Source organism: Gambusia affinis, linkage group LG21 (genome assembly GCF_019740435.1).
Source record: "Gambusia affinis linkage group LG21, SWU_Gaff_1.0, whole genome shotgun sequence".
Lineage (NCBI taxonomy): Eukaryota > Metazoa > Chordata > Actinopteri > Cyprinodontiformes > Poeciliidae > Gambusia > Gambusia affinis.
This window is the reverse complement of record NC_057888.1, coordinates 8,028,073-8,053,875: the sequence shown is the minus strand read 5'-3', so window position 1 is coordinate 8,053,875 and position 25,803 is coordinate 8,028,073. Positions and strand designations below refer to the sequence as shown.

The 25,803-nt window shown below is 37.5% G+C and overlaps 1 protein-coding gene across 4 annotated transcripts in view; it reads right to left on the bottom strand.

The window, feature by feature from the left end:
* The window catches only part of cacnb2a (calcium channel, voltage-dependent, beta 2a), a 61,752-nt gene that overhangs the window by 24,778 nt on the left and 11,171 nt on the right, over positions 1-25,803 (bottom strand). Inside the window, exon 1 of one of the 4 annotated variants that reach the window (XM_044104724.1) lies at positions 7,580-7,890. The exons of the other annotated variants lie outside the window; for them this stretch is intronic. Within the exon in view, the coding sequence (XP_043960659.1) occupies positions 7,580-7,612 (33 nt within the window). The 5' untranslated portion in view covers positions 7,613-7,890. Of the gene's footprint in view, positions 1-7,579; positions 7,891-25,803 lie in introns of those variants that run through there. 4 annotated transcript variants of the gene reach the window in all.

Genomic DNA, 25,803 nt, shown 5'->3' with positions numbered 1-25,803 from the left:
TAACCAGGAAAAAATCTCCACAGTCTTTACGTTCGGAAAAACATCTCATTGAAATGATTTAAAATGGGTTCAGAAATCTGTCCTTCCAAGAAGTTATATCACAGAATTTTATGACATTCATCTAACACTATAATTAGGTTATTTGTTATTCTGGGTAAAATTTTACTGAATGCTTTTAGATAATGTACCATGAAATTTACAGCCAAACTAATTATGTTATCGTCTCCTAAAATGTACAATTTTTAGCTTGTTTAGATACAAAAGTATGTGGCCAAAAAGAGATGCTAACCAGTGACTTTCTTGTTTCTTTGCTTCACTGAGCAAACATTTTTCTATTCATTTAAACTTGGAAAACTATATAAATGTCAGTCCTTGACAAAAAGTAGCAATATCCTGATTCTTTCTGACATGGTGATCATTTTGTCCTTTTAATAATCTAATACTTTTGCAGTTTTAGTTCTTTTCCAAGAGGAGGGCAGTTTTGGTTTCATCAAGTCATAATTTGTCCTGGTAAAAATGAAGATCTAAACCACAATCAGTGGAAACAGTGTAACCCAAACTCTACATGGCAATTTATAAAATAAATACAAGGAAGTCAAGAGAGCAGCAGATTGGAGACCAAACAAACCAGCACCTTACCCAGAAATTTTGAAGTTTTCTGTGGTTAGGCCAGTCTGGTGAATGAGAGCTTGTGATAAAAACTGTAAATCAAAATACTAAAATGATGGAAGCATTAATATATACATTTTACTTTATTCCCTGGCTCTGACAAGAATGATTAACAATAACTAGTCAACTTTAAGTTAAAAAACAGCAGTCATACTGACCATGGCAAATCAACTTTGAGTTGCTATCTCCTTTGAAGCCAAAGTTGCAACCATTTCATGATGCTCGCAGACAAACCGTTTCAACTGTCCAACATACGGGGGAGGAGAAATCTGTTCACTCCACATATTTACATAGAAAGTTCACCCATATTTCCTGTCAAGATGATTATTGTAGTAGACGTGCTCACTCCGCCTACAAAACAATCAATTCTGAGATTACAAAAGGGGATATTTCTGAGAGTGCTGTTAAAACATGCTGCTAAAACATGCTGCATTATTAATCATAAATAAAAGAGTACATCTAGTTTTGAAGTCCTGATTTAGACATGTGGGCTTTAAAATTAGTAAGATTTTTTTTTTGGTTTTATTTTAAACTTGATATATCTCTAAACTTTGCATTGTTGTGTGAGACTGGAACATTTGTATGACTATTTTATCTTTATAAATCATCAGCATATTTCCCTACCACTAGAAATGAACAGATTTACAGTGGATAGGTTTATAGGAACAGAATGTTTTATTAACAAGTATGAAATAGAGGAAGTCAAGGATGAACTCGCAAAGCACTGGGGCAAAATGGGGATACAATTTGGCAAGATTTTCACTGTCTTTACTTTTATCTCTGAAAAACAAAAACAACTCTTACAAAGATGAAACATAAAATTTATTAAAAGCTTATTTTACTCCAAAAACACGAGTTTGGAAATTTATAATTAAATTGTATTTCTCTAAAGTATTTCTCGTGTGGTTAGGAACTACAGCAAGAACTTTCTTCTTGAATGAATCCAGAGTGGGTGCTTGTACCAGACTATTAAAAATGTTCTATCCACCCAAGGAGGTTTTGAAAAGGTAACGATCCTCAAGTCTCCACTGTTAATCATGGTTCATTAACCAGAGGTCCGCTCTCCAGGACCACCGGCGACCCCTACATGGAGCGATTGCATGGTGATGACTACATTAGAACATACAAATCACAGCTGTAATAGCGAGAGTGGAAGAAAAGGTCCTGAGTCAGCTTGTGCAGCCTCCTCTATCTGACAGAATCACTTACTGTGGCTGAAGCAGCTCAAGCAGTGCACCCCTTCATTCCCTGAGAGCTTCCATTTTCCCATTAAGTCACTTTTATCATGGCTTAATAGAAGCCCAATAAAAAAATTGCAGTCACGCAGAAAGGTTACGGTTGTTTCCGTGTGTGGTCCATTATTCAACCTTACAGACTTGACTCTAAGCTGCACTCTCAAGAATGTCATTTGTCATTTAATGGTCCCCCCATTACCTCTCTTTTCCAGTTATTTCATCTCACCTTGTTCCATTTCTGTCTCTTTTATCCTCTCCTCTCTCTCTCTCTGCTACTTCCATTCCAGTATTCCCAGTAGCTTTGACGTTCTTGACTCACTGGTTTTACGCAAGCAGAGGAAGATGGTTACGCATTTAGCCACTGACGTATTTTCCTCAAATGCCACTTGATGCTTTCTGTTTACTGCCATGAACTCAGTTAAAGCTGTTTGATTTAGTTCTGCAGCACTATTTATCAAAATTCACTCACTGGGCCGTAGATTTGATCTGTATGATGATAGAAGCACCAAAGATGAGTGGTGATATATAAATAAGGAGATTCATAATTTAACTGTGGAGTTCCCACTAGAAAGTGAAACCCCGCATCTAGCAAGAAGCACGTGCTTGAAAGCAATGAGAACCATAAGAGGTAAAGATATATCAATTATATATATATTTAATTTATATATCATCTGTAAATAAATTTCTATATTATCAGCGGTTAGGATACAGTAATATTTGTAGTTATTTTTATTTTATCCATGTTAGATAAAATGTGAAAAAATGAATGAAACTACAATCATTTCAAAAAAGCAATATTAAAAAATTCATATTTTATACCTTTTTGACTGTATTAATATTTTCTATAACATTTGTGAAACTAAGACTTCATTAAACCAATTTTAAGCATCAAAACAATTAATCCTAATGGCTAAAGATGTTATGCAAAACATAAAATATTTCATAAAAGACAACTTTTCTGTGTTTACTCCATATTATTTTTTTAATCTCTTTTCCATGCTCATATAAATAACCTCTGTTAACACACAGTTGCATCTGTTGAGTTTATAATATGAAGCACTTACAAATGCATGTATGGTCCTTACATACATATAATATCATATCTAATGAAGCTATTCCTTACTTCTCTTTTATCTGTCATTATTATGCTAACAAAAAATATTGATAATAATCAGCAACAAAATTTGGTTATTTCCCAAATAAATGATGTTGGAAATTCCTCAAATCTCACTCTTAATTTAATTGCGTGTTACGTTCTGAAGATTTGATCCAGATGCCTGTTTAGGCCATTTGACTTCTTATCAAACCAAAATAACAATGAGTAACTTCTAGTTGGTAGTAATTGTTTGTCAGAAGCACAAACAGCTTCTGGGTCAACAAATAGATCAAACTGCACAAATATGATGTGACAAAAGAGCAAAATTACCAGGACTCCTGTGTGGCTGAGTCATAGATCAGAGTTAAGAGACAAAACAAAAACATTCCTCAGTAAAAGGTCGGATAAGGCTTAGAAAGTGAGTAAAGAGCATCAAAAAATATATTTAGAAAGCTTGAAGAAACATTAATAAAGACAATATGAAAAAAATTAGAAGAGTATCTGCGTACTTTAATGCATTATGCAGTACATAAAAAGATAATATGAGTATTACACAATAACTGGAGTACAATCTGTTACATTTACCAAGAAATTGCCCTAGTCTTTACTCAAAGACAGCATATAAACTGGTCAGTCTACTTTCTGCTTTCCATCTTTTATTATAGCTGTTTAAAACATGCTATTACTGATGTCAAAGCCTCTAGAGATCATTGTGATACATTGTAGCTGACGGAAGCAAGCTGACAATAGGCTGAGCGAGTGTGCAAGCAGCTTCAGACGTTGAGTGACTCATTGCTGGCTAGAACTAAAGCTTCTTTTTTTCCTGCCATCTGTCCATCACTGCCACTTCAGTTGATGCAGCGCAAAGTCAATTAAATTACAAACAGTGTCTCCTTCATCAAGAAGGAGACAATGGCAGAAGACATGACAGCCAAGTGTGAGAGATGTGTTATTGCTACAATAATTGGTTACTAAACTGTTTACAATGCAAGAAATGAAAAGCAGGAGAGCGAGAAAAGGGAAGAGAAACAGATTGATTGTGCATCTGTACAAGAAAAAAGGCAAGAATGGGAGAAAGAAATTAGAAAAGATGTTTTGTACAATGCTTTACAGATGTCAAGGTGAGACTGACAGTCCCTTCAGAAGTTTTTACTCAGCAATACATAAACCACTATATTAAATAAGAGAATCATCCAACGTAATCTGTCGCCTGATAGGATTACTGACTGTTACTGTAGTTAAAAGCAAGTTGGGAAGGACCAAAAACTAACATGGAGACTGGAAATAGTCTGGAAATTAAACAGACTATTTTGCTTCCAGACTAAACCTATTTAGTCTGAGAAAAACAAACAAGTTTATCAGCATTCAAAAATATCTGCACGAATTAACTTTTGAAATAAAACAATACTAATGGAGATTCACCAAGAAATCAAATGATGGCCAGAAACAAAATTCTCTGATAAGTGAATACTCCATATGTAAGTGTCACAAGATTGAAGAGACAATATCACTTTTTGGTGTGGTAGTTACTACTGAAGGAAGAAGTTTCAAAATTAACTAACTTCATAAACATTTCTTATGGAAAAACATAAATTAAAAAAAAGTTACATTTACAGGGTTTGTTTTTTAGTTGATGTTGTATTTGTAGTGACCAGTGACAACATGGGAAATCGACAAATAAAGTGAGAAAAAAAAGAAAGGAAGTAGAAAAAGAAAGAGTAAGCAAGCAAGCTAGAAAGAAAAACAAAAAAAGAAAGTTAAAAGTTATAACAAAACTTAATCTGTTTTCAATATGTTCAAAAGTAAAAGAAGACCTTGAGAGTGATTGCAAGAAAATCTAGCTTCTTAGGAGCAAAGTATGGTAAAATATATACATTTAAACAACAATGGTGAGCTGGGATGCTCCTTGAGAAGATGAGAAATTTTATTTTTAGCATTTTTGGTTCTTTGCGGCTAATAACTCTGAGCCTGAAAGGGTACTCTAGTTGTTCTCCAAAGCACCAATCAGATGCTAAACAAACAAGTTTAGTGAGGTTCAAACTCAGTGCTTGAGTGCAAGTGAAGCCAAATGCACATGGAAATGCGCAACACTGCCACAATTGGATCAAGTTATCTAGCTGTCCATTCTCTTTCAGGTTTCTCAGTGCAAAGACAGACAGAGCCATAACAGGATGAGAGCCAATCAAGACAACAAGGTAAAAAAATAAAAAATAAACAAGTCCTGTTGCTGCTTTTTTTGTGCTTGCGTCAGCAATTTTCAGACAGCTTTCTGTGAGAGGCAGGCAGCACATGATTGATGAGAACTGGCTCAGAGAGTAGAACGAGCTTCTTATGACTGTAAAAGTAAACAGTCCACTAACTGGATCTGTCTGTAATAAAACAGTTCTCCATCTTTCATTTTATGCATGCTGATAACAACACTAAGCAACAACTTTAAACCAGAGGTGTAGTTTAGAAAATGCTGAAGCTTTGCAACGAGACTCAGAAAATTAAACAGTATTGCTTTAACAGCTTAACGTGCCAGTCAAAGGTTGACAAGATTCCAGTTACATCTCAAACGTTAAAGTTTATTGTTCGATGTGTTATTTTTAATAAAAACACAAGTTTTTAAGACCTTTATTGAGATGGGAACACCTGTTTCTAACAACTATGAGAACAGCTGATTTTTGTTCAATGCTTAATTTCAGCATATCCAATCCAAGACCCAAACAAGAGTTTATCCTACAAGAACCTCCTGAAATTTAACAATATCAAATCAAGTTACCTTTTCACAGAGCTGGCTGACAAAGCTGCACCTCAGTTTACAGAAGAAGATATGTGAACACTTTGAACAGCAACCCATGAGGACAACCTATGTATAGACAAACTAGCTTTTGTGTGCAACTGATTGTTTAGAAACTAATAAGGAGCAGTAAGCAATAGATTAAGTGGTTTGTCTCATATAGCTCCAATTTAAAGTCAGCTGCAGAAACTTTGCATGCAACTAGCAGGAGATGTGCACACTGGAAAACTTTAACATTTATAGAAACATTATAAAGTCCACTTTAATCAACTACAACAGTTTGCAAAATGTTGAATTCCTCTTCAACATTTTTACATTGTGGCTAGTCACAACTATTAACTTCAGTGCATCGTTTCATATTTTATTTAATATAAATTGTGGCACAGTATTCGCAGATTCACCTATTCATGAATTTTCCTGTGGCAAGTGAGTCCAAAATTCTATTCAATTCAAAAATACTTTCTGTCGAGGAGAAAAAAACGGAAGAGCAAAAATGCTTCCAACTGTGCAATATCCAAAATTAGAGGGAGGAGTCCACTGTGATAACTGAGACAGTAGTGCAACCAATTGTCTTTGAAAGCTACACAGATCAACAATTTAAGCAAACATAATGTACTAACAAGTCCATGTTTAGTTGTGCATTCCCCAAATCAGATTTTAGAGTGACAAAATGAGAGCCATGAAAAGTCATAAAGTAGACAATAATCTGGTCCAACAGAACCAAAGTTAAGCTTTTGTTTCTACACACTGCTTTGCTATATGTGGAGGAAAACAACCACTGAGCAAACCATCTGACAAATTGGATGGCCGTAATGGCCCAGTCAAAGTCCAAACCAAAATCCAATTTAAACAGTTGCATGACTTGAAGATTAATGCTCACAGACTCTCTGAAAGCGTTCTGATTGAGCTATAGCTATTTTGTGAGAAAAAAAACATGCAACGATCTCCTGTTTGGATCTGCAAAGCTGTTAGAGACACACTCCAAAAGACTTACAGCTGTAATTATAGTGAAAGGTGGTTCTGCAAAATACTGACTCAAGGGGTGCTAAATACAGATGCATGCCACAGTTTCCACATTTGCAAAAACAATTTGTCATTTATGATATCTTGTAATACACCGTCTTGCTCCAAAACATGATTATGTAACATTTATGTGGAAATCACTATATAAAAAAAGAGAAAATCCATATTATTTTAGGAGTCCTCAAATGAAATGAAAGCCTGATCGTAAATGCAAGCATTTTCTGTGAGCTTTTATGGGGTTTTTTATCATAGTTTTGTGTTTATTTCATGGGTTATTTACCTATAGAAGTGCTCATGATAACCACAGAATGCAATTTTTCAAACAGAATATGAATAACTTGAATCAGTGAAGACATCATGTCAGCTCATTTACGCCAACAGAGCTTAGAAACTTGGACTTTTGTGCATTTTAGCTCCAAACGTAAAGTCTTAAGGCTAAACCAGGTTTTGTGCTCTCTGCCGGTCTAGTCAAACGTATCCTGGGAGTTTTCTTTTTCTCCCTTCAGCATTTGAAGCCCCTTCCTCCAATCCAAGCTCATACAGATTCCTAGTGGATGCCTTTGTCTTAAAATATAATTCGATAAGAGATTCACAAAATGCATCTTCATGGAGGTTTGCTATCTTTCCAGAGAATCAGATTGTCTTTGTACTGCTTGCCTCTTTAAATCCTGCATTTATCCCCTCCGTTCTCCAGCACTCTCAGCCCTCCCTCTTTGTTTAAACGATACAGGAATGGGGCTCCGAAAAGTTTAGCATATGTTTAAACAAACTCACCAGATCTGACTCCTCACTCGTAGAGTAAAACATTTCTAGCCAAATGAGCCGGGCAGGGAGAAAGCTCCTCAGCTACTGCTCATCTTCTGTCCGAATGCAAGAACTTCCAGCCAGCCGGAATACTTCGCACCTACAAACCCTCCTACCCCAGCTCCAGCGTGGAACAGCTCTTGCCCAGCAGCCCGAGCATAGAAAGTTTTAGCCGGAGAAGGAAAGTTTGCTTCCCTCAGTCCCTCTTTGGCCTAGTTTAGTCCCTGAGAGGCAGAGGCAGAGGCAAAGTCAACCGTCTTTCCCACGCTGGAGGAGCACTCCTTCAGAGCACTGCGACCGTCCTCCAGTCCCAAAAAACAAGCCCCCTCTGCCCCTCTCTCCTCCCACATACCCACACGCTCTCCCTGTTACACACACACACACGCACGCACACACACACACACTTTGCTAGTTAGGAAGTAAGATCTCCGACCAATGGGGCCAGCCTGAAAATTCCAGAAAACACCAAAAGCAGCTGCAGTGGCTTTTTATGTCTGAGCGTGTGATCTGCAAAGTTTATGTGTGTTCTCCTTTGCTTTCAAGAGGGTCCTGAAAGATCTGAGCTGACTGTGTCGACACAACACATGGTTGCAGAGACCGAAATGTCAGGAAGTAATTATCTCCACTAGATCGAAAAAATGCCATATTTGCTTTCATCATCATTGGGATGAAAACCAGCAAAATTCCTCTATGTGGACATTTGATGGCACATCAGCCTGCTTGTGTTTGACTCGACATTAAAAAGTACGTTTCTCAGGAAGAGCTAAAGTACATTTACATAATGCGAGCTCCTCTATTAACATTACAGGCATATAAAAGGGACGGGTAAGTAATCAAGAGACAGAGCAGCTGGCTTGCATCTAACAAATGTAGCGGTTACTTGAAAGATCTATCTTTGTGATCTGGGATCAGACACCGTGTTGTGCTTTGAAATCAAAGCTGCTCAGAGGATGCAGGGAGAAACACTAAATATTACAGAGGCAATAAAACACGAGCTAAACTCTTTTGGTCATGAGTTTCCAAAAATGTAACTCTAACTAATCCAAGTGTTCCGGTTTTTAAACAAAAGCAACAACTGTAGAAAGCAGTGAAGTCTCTGGAGGAGACTAATTTACATATGTTATGTTCTTCCAACCCGTAGGATCGCCCAACTGCTGAGCTTTATTCAACTGTCTGCTAAACCCAGATTTGTAGAAAAATGTTTTCTGGGCAGCCCAACATAAATCCTAGATTATATTGTGTTTGATCAGGGTTAGCCCCTCTCCGAGGATTAGCATCAGGTTGTGTGTGTTGCACGTGCAATTTGATGAATTGTTATCCCCATTTGACCGTAGCAAATGTTTCAGGTCCTTCTGTATTTCATCAGAGCAGAAGTTGAAAAGATTTTACTTTTCTACTATTTCCAGTTTTAATGCAAATCAGATATGCGGGAAAAAATAAATAAACGGTCGCTCACAAATAGCTACAGCATCCTTTGTGTTACATTCAACATTATTTCTTGTGGTTTTCTTACAAAAATATCTCTTTGCCACTCTTCCTGTGAAGTGTGAGACTGGTTGTCCTCTCTATATTATCCGGATTCCTGTTGTCGCTTCTCTAAACGATGCCGTCTTAACGTGGCAGGACAGTTTAGGTGAGTGGCCATGTTTTGACCTCTTATTAAAACCTAACCCTGCCTCATGCATCTTCATAATGCTCCACATAACTCTGTTCTCCAACAACCTCTGAGGCCTCAACAGTACAGCTCATCGGCTAATAGTTCCGCTAGATCTGATTTTGATATCATAGTAGAACATAAACCATTAATGTCATTATAAAGAAAAAAATGCCTGCTTCTAAGTTATTCAAGTTCATCTTTCTCCCATTTTTTTCAGTAAATTTCCATGAAAGTTACAGGACAAAAAGTAACTGTAATATTTACATTACTTGGCTTGATGTCTCTGTCACATTCCCATAAAACACAACTCATTTCAATACATTTTGTAAAAATGAAAGTCAAATTCACTCTCTTAGACGATAGATGGAAATCATGGCTCGTTTGTCATTCTTCTGCAGCTACAACTGAGAAGACCAGGAGTTTATTTGATCCAACAGCCTAGATTACGTTACATCAAACACAATATAAAAGCGTTTTACTGCAATCGGCTCTCATTGAATGAGCCATCTCAGTAGGCTTGAGCAGATCAATGTCCTACAGCTCAGAAAGCAGTCATTGCTCTGCCTTTGGCCTATTGATCAGTGTCCATGTGACGTCAGCAGACATTCACACTGAAAAACACAAGCAGACAAACATTGCTAGCTTACAATACCAGCTTACAGTAATCGGACCATGTAAGGGAATCAATATAACATCCCATAGAGAAGTAAACTGCCAGCAGTTGTTTCCTGTAATTACAAAGTCACCTTGTAGTCTGTGAAGCAAATGACATGGTTCCCTACCTTGGTGATCACTGCATTATAAAGAAATTAGTTATTTATTGCCTGCCTTTACATCCAGGCAATATTTTTGTTAAATATTTTGCAAGCAATGACCCTTTGACTAACAGGTAAAATAGACAATAGATACTACTGTTAGCTATGTTTTTGTTAAAATCTAGAGGTTACGTGACAACAATTTACTATTGTATGGATGGTCTGACACCCACTGCATTATCTGCATCATATGCAGAAAGCAGATTTCATGTTTATAAGGTTTTTCATTTTGAGGCTGATTCCAGTGGGTTTCCTCTTATCTTGTGATTGATTTAAAATTCGATATTGGTTCATGATGAACATACAGTGCAGTAAAGAAGTATTTGTCCCATACAGATTCCTTCTAAAGCTATGTAAATCTAATTCAATATATATTTCAAACTTTCCTTTGTGTTACAGTGAGAATTAACCAAGCTCAATACAGCAACAAGGCAGTTCAAAGTGCTCCACATTATAAAAAACACAAAAACACAAAAATACATACAAATACATTTAATTAATTTTGATAGAAGACTGAATCAAAGTTCCTCCACAGCAACGTAAAAGATTTGTTGGCACCAGCCACCAACACGTTAAAGCTGATGTTAATGAAAAGGGTTCAACAATCACGGATGTTAACATTTATTTGATCTGGAACATTTCAGTGTCACCAAAAACAAAATCCGAAGAAATCTGCAAGGTGGTAAACACTTTTTTGACAGCAATGTTTATAATAAAAAAGCTTATGTCTCTCCAAAATTAGATTACAGAACCATCTCACTGCAGGTAAACATGCAAATATCCTCCAGGTTATTGCATAATAATAAAAGAAATCCTATGTAAAAAAATTAATGGTTTATCATTTTGTTAACCAGATTACAGATGTTTAAGTTTTCAGTTTTTCAATACCTGAAAATGTAAACAGTGTAATACAAAAAACAATCTTCCTGTATCTGTTAATTCAAAATAAACTGAAGTCCAGTGTTTTATAAAGTTTAAACTAAAGGTTAATTTCCAGATTATTTATTATCAGGCCACAAATGGTCTTTTTGTACACTTTTACTTCAGATCGTGTCTCATTGCTCCTACAATATAATGAAGGTATCTCAGCTTTCCAAGACGCATTTTTTACTATATTTAACAAAATGCAAACAGGCAAATTTTCCACAAATAATTTGGAGTCAAGTTCATTAGGAATAATAAAAAAAATTAAAAATCAGCAAATAAGCACTAAGATGTGAATAAGTGCAGATCAATTGTATCTAAATCAGTCCTTCCTCTACAAATTCAGTCCAGTAGTCATCACTCAGAGGTACGTTTTTGAAGATGAAAAGTGGAGATCAATAAAAAAAAGCTAATTCTACACTAAGAATGTAATTTCTATTGCCCACCTTAAGCCTGCTTAACAGAGATTACAACCACCATTTGCTATTAAAATAAACAACGGATGTGATGAAACACACAAGATAATTAATTAATCTACAACTAAAATCATAAATAACGTTTACAGATTTTTACATGGCTTGTTGCCAGTGACAGAGACTATGTCCAGTACAATAAACAGGGTTTTGCTCTCTGTCAAAGGTGCTACGGTAACATGGATTCAATGCGTAGTAAACTGAAAAAGATCCCCGAAAGGCTTAAGAGCACTATAAATATATGACTGAGAAAATATCAGGAAAGGCCTCTCCAAAGGGGTCATGCTTTGCCAAGAATGCCATTACACAGATGAAACTCTCCAAGAAGCCTTCAAGTGCTGCTGGATCTTTTTTTTTCATCTGGAAAAATAATCTCTCACAACTGGTCATCATTTGACAAAAAGGTTATTATCTTATCCTACTTTTCTTTAAAGTGCTGCGATCAGACATACATAAAGATCAGAAGTTACTTGGTTTTCTTATATAGTTTAAACTAACAGGTGCAGCAATTCCTTTGTTTTAAAACCAAAAAGCATCAATTATTGATACGGCTGCAAAAGCAGCAAGACATGCAGATGATGAGTTATAATAATGGGCACAGAACAGCTTGCAGTAAAAATTTTTTAAGTTAAACGTGCTTCTTGCACAAAATATTATGCCTTTTTTGCTATTCTGTGCTGTACAGAGCAGCACTTAATGACCTGATATAGGAGCTGCTTCCCATCTCCAGTGGTCATTGTGCTAGAGGCGGAGAACTCACTGGTCCATCAACACTTTTAAACTTAAAAAAACATTCATGCTTTTTCACTATGGGAGGAACCCAAACAAACACAACACAGGCCAAACCCTTGGCCCTAGGAACTGCTCTGCAGTCGATTAGACAATGACTGTCATGTCATAAGGACTTCACATGAGTCCATTTCTACTTTAGATGGAAAATTTGTTGCATTTTGTTTGACATTTACAATTATTTGTCAGGATAAACGACATGAGAGAGAAAAGAAAAACTCCTGACCTTTTTGTGCTTGATTAACAGAAATCTAACATATATTACAGACTTCCAGGGATTAGATTCTATAAAAAAAAATTATAACCCTAATCTACAACATAATTAAAATCAGAGTTGCATGGCCTATGCCAGGCTTTATATGCCTGTGATTGTAGCCCACTGAAAACCCCAGAGTTGGCAGCCAGCATCAGATTGACATTATGGCACATGCCAGGACGCCTGAGCCCTGGGACCATCTCTAATTACAGATGAGGAAAGAAAGCAATGAAGGTAAAAAGGGTAAAAGAAAGATTAGATGGAAAATACTGCGCTAAGCAAAATAAACAGAAGCCGAGCGTGAGATGGAAGCCGCATCTGCTGTATCTCCTGTTTTCACCCGGAGCAATTAAAGAGTTTGACGGCTGCTTCTTCCTCTCCACCACCGGGCATCCCACTACCACATACAGCAGAGCTAAAAGCAGCTCTAAAGCTGGTCATTCCTCACAGAAATCAGGCTACCACTGAAATATTACATTCTGAATTACAAACCAAGAAATTTCCAAAAGAATTCAAAACAAAATTGAAAACTTAGCACAATCTTACCCTTTCCAAAAAGTGTTTTGTCCGCGGAGACAAAGGAAGCAAATCAAGCAGGTCAACGGGAATGAAAATCATGAGCTCAGAGGTAGGAGCACTTGATGACTTGTGAAGTGCTGACATGTAAAACGGTGTGCGACGTCTAGCCCTGCTTATGGTGCTAACTGAGTCACTTCACGCTCGCTGAGCACATCAACACATCGGCTGTTCCACATATAGTCATTGGAAAAATCACTCCAACAGGCAAGCTAGAATTGCTGTGAAAAATGCAGTCACGCATGGGATCAGGACGAGTGGAGGCAGAGGGTGGAGTGGGCCGCGGGCCTACAACACTTTCATTAAACAAAAACAGTAACTGAGTAAACAGGACGGAGATGACTTAATAAAATGTACAGACTTATAGAGAGTGAATTAATGCAATGTACTTAAAGAAGAAATTGTGTTGTCCTAATTTAATTTACTGATAACCACTTCAGTCTTTTTATCAACTTTCTGAACGTGGCTTTAGTTCAAGAATGAAAACGTCAGAAAAATCCTCTGGGACGGCTGAAATTTATTACGGTTAATCAAATTCGCAAGAACTAATGGTGGCAGATGTGAACTCAAAAAAGTGACTGCTGAAACTTAATCAGAGGGTTCTTTGATCAAGTATTAGTTTTCAGAGTCCACATACTTATCCGACCAGGTTACTGCAGCTTTTTTATTTTTCTCTTGTATAAGATTCATGTCGCATTAAAAGTCAACAATAATCTCTCAATTTCTAAGTCACAAAAATTTGAAATGTCCACAAAGCCGCTTATTTTGCAGCCAGGTTTGAACTGGCAGACACAAACACTGTCCATTTGTGTCTGTTTCTGTTTCCTTTGGACGCAACTAAAGCAACACCAAAGTCCAGCTGTCTGAGGAGCTTAGTAGCATCCATTCTTCTCTGTATATTGTGCAACTGTACAATCAGCAGGACAAAATTCAAATCACTCAAAAGCACACCAGAAGAGGTGACTGCATCCAGTTGATCCCCCAACTCTCGCTGTAACGATCGCTTCTTTAAGGAGATTTGAATCCTCATCAGTCTTTCAGCATATCAAGGGTTAAGAATAGAAGGAGGCCTGAAAGGTAAAAGGTTTACTTTGGCGGAGGGGATTTAGTTGGACATTTATTTTCCTTAAGTTTACAAGGGATAAAATGATTTCTGATGTCTTATATGGTCTACAACAGGGGTGGGAACTCCAGGTCCTCGAGGGTCGGTGTCCTGCAACTTTTAGATGCATCTCTACTTCAACATACCTGAGTCAAATAATGAGGTCATTAGCAGAACTCTGGAGAACCTGACTGCACTCGAGAGGTGATTCAGCTATTGGATTCAGGTGTTGGACCAGGGAGACATCTAAGAGTTGCAGGACATCAGCCCTCGAGGACCAGGAGTGCCCACCCCTGGTCTACAACATTGTCTTTATAGTGTAAATCCTTTTAGGAAACTAGGTTTTAAAACTTAAAAATGTGCAGAGGACTTTATTTGACAAGGCCTTCCAAAGAACGCATCAGTTCTAGAACAGAGGAAAAAAAGCTGTATAGTTCTGTGAACGATTCAACAGAGGGTCTAGCTGGAAGAGCCTGTTGTTCTGCTGGACCCGAGTTACTCATCTGCAAAACAGAAAGACGATCCTGCATATTGTCTTTCACCAACAGCAATCTGCAGAAAGAAGGCAGCAATAAACCAGGAAAAAGTCCACTAAGAGTAGATTCTGTGGAACAGACCATATCCATTAACTATCTTAATTGTGATGCACAAACATCAGCACAGATTCCACAATAAAAGAATGGGAACTATCATTGAGACAGAAGGTACAGTGAATAATCAAAGCATAAACCCTGGATAGAGAAGCAAGCTGTAAATTTACATAGAAATGACTTTTGTTTTTACCTTTTTCTTCTTTGACATGCTTGCTCTCCCACAACGAGCAGAACACCTGTGCCGTCTTTCCGCTCTGCAGCGACTGTCATGAATTATGCAAACCCTGCTTTTTTTGTTTTTTTTTCCTATTCACAGTACCAGGACCCAGGGGTGCTATCATCTGATGCCCGGCATTATTAAAACAAAAATTTAAAAAAACTGTCGTTCTCAGTCAGAACAGGCTACTTCTCTGCCTGCCAAGCAGCTCTTGAATAAATACAATTGGTTTACCTCCTATAGATGAAACCTACTGCAGAGGAGGCGTGCTGTCAGCATATGGAAGACCTCTTCTATTGGTGTGTTTCAAGTCAGTGACGAGTGAAGTCGACTGAAGAGTCTCAACAGAGGCAGATCACACACTGACATGGACTCAAGTTGACACACAACCAAGTGTTTAAGCTCTGTGGTGTCATGGTTAGCCCTGCAGTGTTTTTTTTATTTTTTTTTATCTGGCTTGGCATTAAGCTTTAATTTGATAGCGTGACATCTGTTGCATGGGCCACTCAACCTTCAGAGACAATCTAAATCAGCATACAAAAAAAACAAACAAACAACAAAACCCCAACACATGCACACATTCTACAAACAACTTAAAACTCCCAACAGCACTCAGCAGTTAGCAGCAACGTTCAGTCACAGTGTCACCATAACGCTGAGCGGCCTGGACTTCTGCTGGGAAACATGTGACCTCCTGCAGCTGTGCATCCGTGGTCAGAAAGACAGGCAGGCAGGCAGGCAGTAACAGCACCATCTGGAGTTCTAATCCGCCTGGCACGGCCCACCCCGGTGATTATAAACGTGGTCCTCAGAGTCATTAGGCTTATTGGACAGACAAGTGGACGCACTGGATGGGTGGTTTGCAGGAGGGTAGATGCTGGAACCAAAATGTTTCAACCGAGAAAAAAAAAAGAAGAAAAAATGGTAATGCAAGTTGACATGTGAGGGGAAAAAAAGTTTTGCTTATTTAAAAATGAATTTGTATTTTAGGAAAGACTGAATTACTAAGCAGAATTACTTAAATGTGGCAATTGATTTTTTGCACTGTTGCAAAAGTTTGATAACTCAGTGAATGCAGTTACTTTCATGTAGATGAACAGAGAAGGATCGGAAAACCAGAAAGAGAGCTTTATTTTTTCACTTTATGTAACTTATCACAACTATTTTATAATGGGGGACTTATGATTTTTTGAAGAACAGGTCTTTAAATGATTTTGTCTTGCAATAAAATGTTAGAGCCTTTAGACTGGTGCAGAGGTTCACCCTATAAAAGAGCAACACTGGACATACAGTCAGAGTTATAATGCAATGGCTTAGATAAGATAAATGTATGAGAATGTCCTATTCAAAGTCCAAACCTAAAACCATTTCATAATCTGTGGGAAGACTTGAAAATTGTTGCTCTAACATGCTTAATGCAGTCGGACTGAGGTCGAGTTGTTTTGCAAGTAAGCATGGGCAAATAAATGTATCACCACATGTGTGAAACATCTCAACTTATCCAACTGTACCAACTACCAACTATAAATCAGTACGCTGCTCGATAGTCTAACAAATACATTTATTTATTTAAAAGGCTGTCTAAAAACACAAATTTTCTCCATCTCTCAGAAGCTAGCCTATATGCAAAACTTGGAGGTGTGTGCTTTTGTCCTTATGTGGAACGGCTTTTCCAAAACATTTTTCCATTTGTGAGGGGAAGGGAGTCTGATCACTTTATTGATCAGCTAGGAAAGCATTCACCACATTCCCTAAAGTACTGGTTACTGGTCCAAATCATTGAATTCAGGAGTTCCAATCACTTCCAAGACCATACGTAGAGAAAATGCTGCACAAAGGCCTGCAGGCTGAATCGACAAATATTTGTCAAAGAAGTGGTTGTTTGCAGGAGCTCAGTGAAATCCATCATGGTACTGGGTTAAGATACCACGTGTGTACAGTCATGAGTTTTCCTCCCAACTCCATATTAGTCATCTGTTTATTTTATGACAACATGGATGTGACTGGCAATAAAAGCAACTCAGGAACTAGGTCAGGGTGGGATATCCTGGTCCTCAAGGACCGGTGTCCTGCAACTCTTAGATGTCTCCCAAGTCCAACACACTTGAATTCAACAGTTGAATCACCTCCTGAGTGCAGTCAGGATCTCCAGAGTTCTGCTAATGACCTCATTATTTGACTCAGGTTTGTTGAAGTAGAGATGCATTTATAAGTGGCAGAAAACCGGCCCTTGTGGCCTGGAGTTGCCCACCCCTGATAGGTGGTACATGTGGTGCAGAGGTCAGCAGTTGTCTACAGACAACAAGCTCTTTGTGTGTTCAGATCAGCCTGAAAAAACAGGGTGTACAGAACTTAAGTTAAACATGTTTTCATGTCAACCCAAATTGCCAGATAAACAGCTGTAAAGAATGGCACCACGGGACAGTTTCACACTTCCAACTTTATGTGAACGGTCTTCTCTTCCAACATCAGTGTCTGATGTAAAATATAACACTTTGTGCATTAAATCTACATGAGTTTCCCCTTTTGAATTGCATTATTAAAATAATAATAATAATTTTAAGAAAATCAATGAAACGTTCATGTATTTCAATTTCTTTTTCTCTTGGTAAGCAACAATTTTTGGTCTCTATAACAATTGTAGAAATATGAGTAAAAAAATAGTTGTCACTATTGCCTTGCATGGGTTCAAAGTTTGAATCCCGAAATGAGATCTTTTTACACAAAATTTGTATGTTCTCCCGGTGTAACTGTGGGTTCTCTCCGGGTACTCCGACTTCCTTCCACAGACTGTGGGTGAGGCAGGGTGTGAAGGAGAGGGTAGCTCTCCAAAGTCAAGAATAGATTTTACTAGGTTAACCACCTCAACTTTCCAGCTCTGTCTGTGCAGGAGTATTTAGGTTCAGGGTGAGGACACAAAAAGCAGCAGCATGACATATGTGCCATATGGATAGGTTGAGAGAAAGTGGAGCAGTGTTTCCCTCCGGAGGAAAACACATAAGTACATCTCAATGCACATGTCCATGTGTACACTGTGCTGCACCAAAATGACAATTCAAACTGCTAATTAATGGAAAGTGCATAAGATGGAGTTAAATTAGACTTTAGATGTCCGCCATGAATACAATCTTGATATATTTTTATGTTATCACCAAGTCTGCTGACTTCACTTTGTTATGCAATTTGATTTGGTTTGTATTTACGTTACACCAGTGTGGGTAAATCTGTTGACTGTTTGTTAATTACATTAAATAATTAAATAAAAAGCCAGAGGTAGCACATCTTTTTATAAATGATCGGTAAATGTGTGAAGAAAATCCTACAGGAAGTGCATCCAATCATACACCCTAACTCCATCCTATATTCCACTTCTCCCCCACTTCCAAGTAGTCGATTTCATCCCCAGCAAAGCCACTCTCATTATAATCTCCCCTGATCCATCTGCACTGGCAGGGAATCAGATATCAAACACGCACATGTTAAAAAAAAAAAAACTGACTTCTGAAAAAACGACCCTGATGTAGCTGCTGTAATTATTCATGTTTTCACCAAACGTGTAAACCTTTTCTCAGAAGCTAGAGCTTGTCTTCTAAATTATTTTGACAATATAACTTCTTTTTTTTTGTAAAATAGGCAGTTTTATCAGCCTTAATGACTAGATTTCATAAAGTGGACATGTAGTAACTTGTAGTTATATAATAACTAAATCTCTAAGCCCCCCTTTGGAACAGCCAAAAGGTTGCAAAGCATTAAAAATCAAGCATAATGCACACCAGAAATACAATACATCTCATCAGTTCCAATGTACAATGCTACATATTGTGATTTTCAGCTGCTCTGGAGGAAAAAGAAAGAAATCACTCAAATTAAAATTAAAATTAAAATTATACAAAGATTCACCACTTACCCATGAGACATTTTTATTCTTGTTTTGTTTTATCATGGCAACAAGTGCGGGCCGGTGGGGTTGCGAGAGGAGCCCAGGTCCTCAGCAGATATCAGCCCAACAACCTTTTTCCTGGGCGTGTCTGAGCGGGTTCAAAGGTTGATGGCCCGGGGGTAAGACAAGCTCAGCCATGGGTCATTTTCTATCCTGCAAACCCACAAGGCAACCGTGTCCTCTCTTACTGAATACTGCATCTGACAAGTCTCCAGTCCCACTGCATGGACTAATAAGAAAGTTCACAGACTTCTTCAGGCTCCTTGGCGAGGCAAAAAGCCAAAACCGGGTAAAAATGTTCCGTATCTCCTTCTGATGCCAGCGCTATGTGACCTGAAGGACTGGTTATGAATTTAAGCTTACTATTATGAAGCATCCCTTCAGTTTTAACCCCGCCCTCCTGAGCCACAGCATGTGCCCAATCGCAGAGTAGATTGCCGTGGCCAGCTCCCATGGGTGAGCTTATAGAAGTATTAGGATGAAGACAGTGACTCTCTGGAGGAGAGAACAGAGCTCTCCATTGTCAAGTACAGAAAACAGATATTAGTGAGTAAATAAACAAGCAACAGACAAAAAATAAATAAATTCAAATTGGAGTCTACTGTAGTTTCCTTTTCCACTCATTACCGTCCGGTATTTTCTGCTCTTACTCTCCCAGGGGTGCATTTTGTCACCTGACTACTATCTGTTGTCATGGTGCCCTTTTGCTAAGAGACAAATACCGGGACAGATATTAAGAAAAAGGCTAGGCAGCTCTGCCTCTGATGTCTTTTATAATAGCTTTTTTATTATATTAAATCCTCTCTTTTATGAACCACAAGGAATAAATGAGACTTTGATCTCAAGCCCTCTGGATTCCTGCTTCACTCACTTTGTTACAGCTTCCCCTGTCACTTACACTAAAAGAGCTACACAGTTCGATTTTAAAAGCTAAACTTGGCTGGAATTGATAAAAAAATGGTTAATATCATGTACAACAAAACATCTATCTGAAATTAATGTATTTTATTTTAAATCAGTTTTTATGTATATTTGATGTAATGTTCCCTGCAAAAAAAGGACTTCATCAAGATATTGAGGTCATGCCATTGCTCTTATAATGGCATTATGCTACTGTCTCACCGAGTAGCAGATAGAACAATAATATTAGTTGTGGATTGTTCAAGCTGCATACTTAAATAAATAAGTAGGAAGGAACCAGCTAAATCACTAATTTGTTTGGCAAATGTAAATCCAGAATTATAAATATAAATTTGATAATTCACTTTGTAGCTGTAGTTTTTTGGGGGTAAAAACAGCTTTTCAAAACATTGGTGAATTTCAGACAGGACGAACTGTTTATTCACTCTCTTTTATGAAAGTTTTTTTTTTTAATTTTGAGCCCTAATGCCTTTATTAACTTATTTCATTTGCTATAGTCTGCAACAATAAAGACATTTTGTAGTTGATCCAATTTTCTCAGAGATCTGAGCTGCAGATTCCAATTCTTTTCCTGAATTTTATGTCACATAGGAGAAAATGTGCTGCAGCTTCTTTGACAGTTAGTAGTTTTGAATCCAACACAACATAGCAAATTTCAGAAATTAATAATGAAATATTTATCAATGTTGTGTACTCAACCTTTGTCTGATCTTTTTAAACACAAACAAATGCATGCTATCGAGTAATGTGTGTGTACAGACTGAACATGAGTTATTAGTTCTGAGGCATTTGGTGGATGATATTTTCCTCCCATTTTCCAGCAGCTGAGCTATAGATCACCAAGGAGCAAAAGAAGACAACTGACCACTTCCAGTCTCTAGCTAATTGGTGCATCTCTAATCAGCTTTGTGGATGCATTTAGCTTCTTGGCTTGTACATTGGAGAGTAAAATTATCTCTCTCTCATTACACTATGTAGGAGAAAATGCAGCATATATTTTTTACTAAAAACCTCTCCTTCAATAGTACTCAGATAAGCCTTGTGCTCTTTGCAGTGGATTATAAGATGAAGATTATATTGGTGCTTAAAATTTGAACAGGAAATTGCTTGTCAAAAACAAAATGTCTGCTTCTTCTTGCCTGAAATATGCCGATATATCTCTGATATAGCATTCCAGTTCATCCAAGTCCCAAGCTTTCAATTGCCATCAGGCTTGACTGTGACAGCTTTATAGCCATTGAAACAAAGTATGAACACGTGTCAGGAAACTCAATTTCAGTTCATAGTTTTGGTTTTATTGGAAAAATATTCCTTGACATGTTGCAAGGATCTCTGGAAGACATTTTGAATGTTATGTCAGTCATGGAAGAATGCTTGGGTGTAGTACACATTACTGGCATGACTTTACTCTCCAGTAATTACCTTAACACAACTAATGACTGCAAGACTGAGTACATGTGGCTAATAATATTGTAATTTGTTAATTACCTAGTCAGTAAAATTAGAACAAAGAAAGGACATTTAACTTTTTACAAAGGAACAACTCATATCCAACTAAAAGTCATGTTTAATGTTACAGTTTGTGTGGGGAAAATATTACCAAAATGAGGATGAAACACAGTTCATCAAAATCAGAAAAGACTAAAAATAGCATGCAAACCCCCCCAAAATATCTCAGTTAATCAAGACCAAGCACAGCTCGTGATCATGTCTGTCAATCTAATTAATTTTATAGCATGCATATTAGCCAGCAACCCCCCTCCGGTGCACAAGGTTGTCTTCTTCTCAATGTTGTTAATTGGCCTCAACAAACATCTGCTCCTGTTTCCAGTGATGCTCAGTTTGGGCATCCTTGCCAGAGGTGTGAGCTCTAATAGTCTAAAGTCAGCAAAACTACATGCTTTTACACAGATTTCATCATGTTGGGAGATTAAAGCCAGCAAATTTGGCAGCAGTTACTTAAGACTGAAAATGAAATGGAAAAAATAAAAATAAAAATAGGAATGAGTGTAGCTGTGTTTGTATGGTTTTAAAAAATAAAGCATAAATTAGTCTTTAAACAAAAAGGGGAGGGGAAAAAAACTAGCAAACACCACAGCTTAACAAACACCAGAGGACATACTGAAACATTCCCCTCTAAAGACATGTGTAGTGTTGTTATATAATGTGACGACACCTAAAGATGGAATTTCTAAGCAGGCTGTGCCAGAAACTACAAGCCTCACAAAAAAAAAAAGATGACAGCACTCCAGGCCTCAGAGCAGCTGCTTTTCTCTGATAGCTGCAAACATAGCACATTATGGGAGGCAGACGCACATGGCAAATTGCTGTATATGTAGCAACATATCATCAAACACAGTTACCATTGCTCTACATTTTGCAATTTGTCTCACAAAAAGTTACCAATTCCTCCATAGTCCTTTGTTCTGTCTCTTAGTTTAGTTCATCTAGGTTTATAGCACGTTAAAGTTACTAACATTAATTCTCAGCTGGTACAGGTGGGTGTTAACTCTGGACATAGGTCAATCATCTATTTGGTTAAAGGTCAAACCTGTGGACTATAATGTTTGTCAGGATTAACCTGACAAACATTTCTTTGTAGAAAATGGAGGAAAATATGAAAGAAACAAAGAGAGCAACAACATTTAGCACACTGTTATAGAAATTGCATATTGATTGGATTAAACTCTAATGTACAGTTAAAATTAACTACGTATATAAAACATCTTTAAAAACCATTAATAATCATTAGAGTGTTTAAATCAATTTTAGGATATATTAAGAAAAATGTAAAGCTTTCCAGCCATTATTTCACTTTTTCCAGACGAGTGAACTGTATAAAACCCAGGCAGTCGTAACTGCAGCACCGTAAGTCTCTACACAAGATCTCGTTGACATCAATGTTTCCAGGCTGGAATCGAGCTATACACTGCAAATACCTCCAGAGATATATATCACACTTTCCATTCCGATGACGAGATACATTATGCAATGGCAATGAAAAAAAAATAAAAATCTGAGACATTCCTGAGGAGCCTTTGTGACCAATTAGTCGCTTGGTTTCCGGAAATTTCTACATGCTCTGGAAAAGTGAAAGAACGTGTAGCTGCTGCCAAGGAAACCCTGCTGCAGTAAACTCTGTGCTGGCTGGACTCACCTCACTGGGCGTGCTTCCCAGTAGCAGAAAAAAATTGGAATTCCAGCATACACTTTTACCATGAAAGCTCAACTAAAAAAAAATAAAACAGTCTGGGAAGAATTACACTAGTCTGCGTTATAACTCAGGTTTGCTTTCCACGTTGTGTCTGAAAGTGTTATATTACGGAATGTGTCAAATGAGCTGGTAGAGAGACTAAAACATTGTCTGATGATGAAGTCCATGGTTCACGCTATCTTTTGCCTATTAATGTCAGTGATGACCATGAATAAGGCGAGGGTGCATTTAAAATAATAATAATAATTTTAAAAAAAAAGCAAAACAATGGCAGGGCTCTGTGACTGACCGCTGGATCCAATTAATCTGAACGGATTTTGCTGAGATCTCATAACGTGATCCTGATTCGAGTTTCTGCTGCTGCTTCATGGTAAGCAGGAGAACCTTGAATACAAATTGGGGAACGAAGCAGGCCTGCTGTCTTCAATTAGCTGACTTTCCATGAGGAGTGTCTGGGATTGGCTACCGAGTCTTTTAGAAAGATTCCCATCCGGCCGGGTCTCTGTGCTCCACATTCCATCCAGAGCAGAATTGTGTTCTGCCCCATTTCAGATGTATAACAGCGGTTTGGTGCCCCATATTGGAAACTTGAGAAGGGTGTCATAGACTGAGAGCTGTGTCACAGCAGCAGGAGTCCTCTGAAGTTCAGCCACGCAGTTCCCCCAGCCAATAGTCCAGCTCATTATATTAATTTCCTCATGGTTCTTTTCTGCCCACTCATCAAACAAACACATACTTGTAGAGACCCTGTGCCACAGCAAATGCTTGTTTTCATTCAAACCCCTTAGTCATGCACATTAAAATTCTTTATTAGTGTTTCAAGATATGGTCAAGGAACAATCCACTCATCTGTTAAATTAAAGCTTGCTCAGTCGTACAGTAAACGTTGTATCACATAAATCCAAGCGATGTGACCAAACTGTGGGACTCTGAGTAGAGTTTGCCATTTTTTTTCTTTTGAAACATCTCAGACTGGGTTAGAGGAGAAGTACACCTCAGAAAAACATTAGAAGACACTGTTGAGGTGCTGACAGAAGTAAAAGAGAGTCATTATTCACAGTGACACAAGTTTTACAAATATGGGTTGAAAATCCACTCAGAATGGAAGAAATCACTACTACTTGAGAAAAATAAAACTATAATTGTGCTATTTAAATACAGTTTCAAGGGGATATGTCAGGGAATTCAAACTTGGGAATATTTAAGTCTTCCAAATGGACAATAACCCTAATCAGACAGCCAAATTAGATTTAAGGTGACTTGAAGACAATTAATCAATGTTTTGGAATGGCTATCAAGTCCTGAATTCATAGAGAGTTTGTGGGCATAGAAAGGGAGCCCACAAACCTGACCCAGCCATACTAGAACTATAAGAAGTGGACAAAATTCTTGAAAAAACAATTCTTAATAAGCTTATGGAAGAATATCCAAAACATTTGACCCAAATCATACATTTTAAGATGTGATTCGAGGGACTATCTCAACTTCATTTCTCATCTGGTTTCAAGTGTTTATAGCATTAATTTAGTTAACTTTAATTCTATTTGCAGGACAGAAATAAGTGATCAGTCCTGAGGAAAAAAAAATCTCCGTCCTTACTTTTCATCCTGGACTGGACAAGAAGTTACATTTATATTAACATCTTAAGTGCATCAAAGACTGTATGCAAAGAATGTAATTATTGTAATTTCATTGATTAAAGCAGATTACATGTTCATAGTAAAAACACTGAACAGCACTAATAGCACCATTACATTTAAAGCCTTTTTAAAGTCTATTATGCCTTTCCAACACTTCAAACCCCAAAGCCAGGTGTAGGATAAAACTGAACAAAACACCACAATTAAAAACCAAGTATGAATCCATGTGCCCTTTGTTATCCCAGTTTAAGCCTGTTTTATGTGATAGGAACACAGTGTTCCTGTACTCAAAGAAATACTGTCTCCAATGTTGAAATGACTCATGTTAGGCAATATGTTAAGAAAATTCAGCGTTATTAAAATGCAATCATTGTCTCAATAATATTAGGACATTATTTCTGTGTAGAATAGTTTTGTTAAAGCCTTTGCACTGCGCACACTTGCTTTCGTGCGAGTATAAGTTAAAAAGCATAACGACGCCATCTAGTGGTGAACTCAACCAGTGTGAATAATTCTTTGCAGTCGAAAAGCATTGGGTGAAAAGCATCTACCACTCCAATTTAGAGAAGAGAAGTAGAAAATATCTCTTTCCACAGAGAATACAAGTTAAAGCACTTAGAGAATCTACTCAAATGATGAAAGACTAATTTAAGCGTACAAATCTCTATAGGATGACTGTTTGGAACTAATTACCATTTAACATTTCTAATTTTAGACACCAGCAAACAAACAACTATAAACCAGCAGTGGCCAATAAAGTCAAAGTGTCAACTGAGCATGTCTCTGTAATAATTAAACATGAAGCCATTGTGTTCAAACATGTCACTATCTCAGTTCTCCATGCAAAGCCTAGAATAAATATAGAATAAAACATTTATGATGTCTGGCTGGATGCTGGAAACTTTCAGCATGCAGCAAGTGGGAAAAAAAAAAAGAAACTCGACTAAATGATGCAGCATTTTGGACTCTTTCAGAATACAATGTAAAAATCGCAGAGCAGTGATTAAATCAACAAGGAAAGCTTGTGCTTTGAAGCATGTTCTCCAATAAATTATTCACACAGCAAACCTTGTGTTA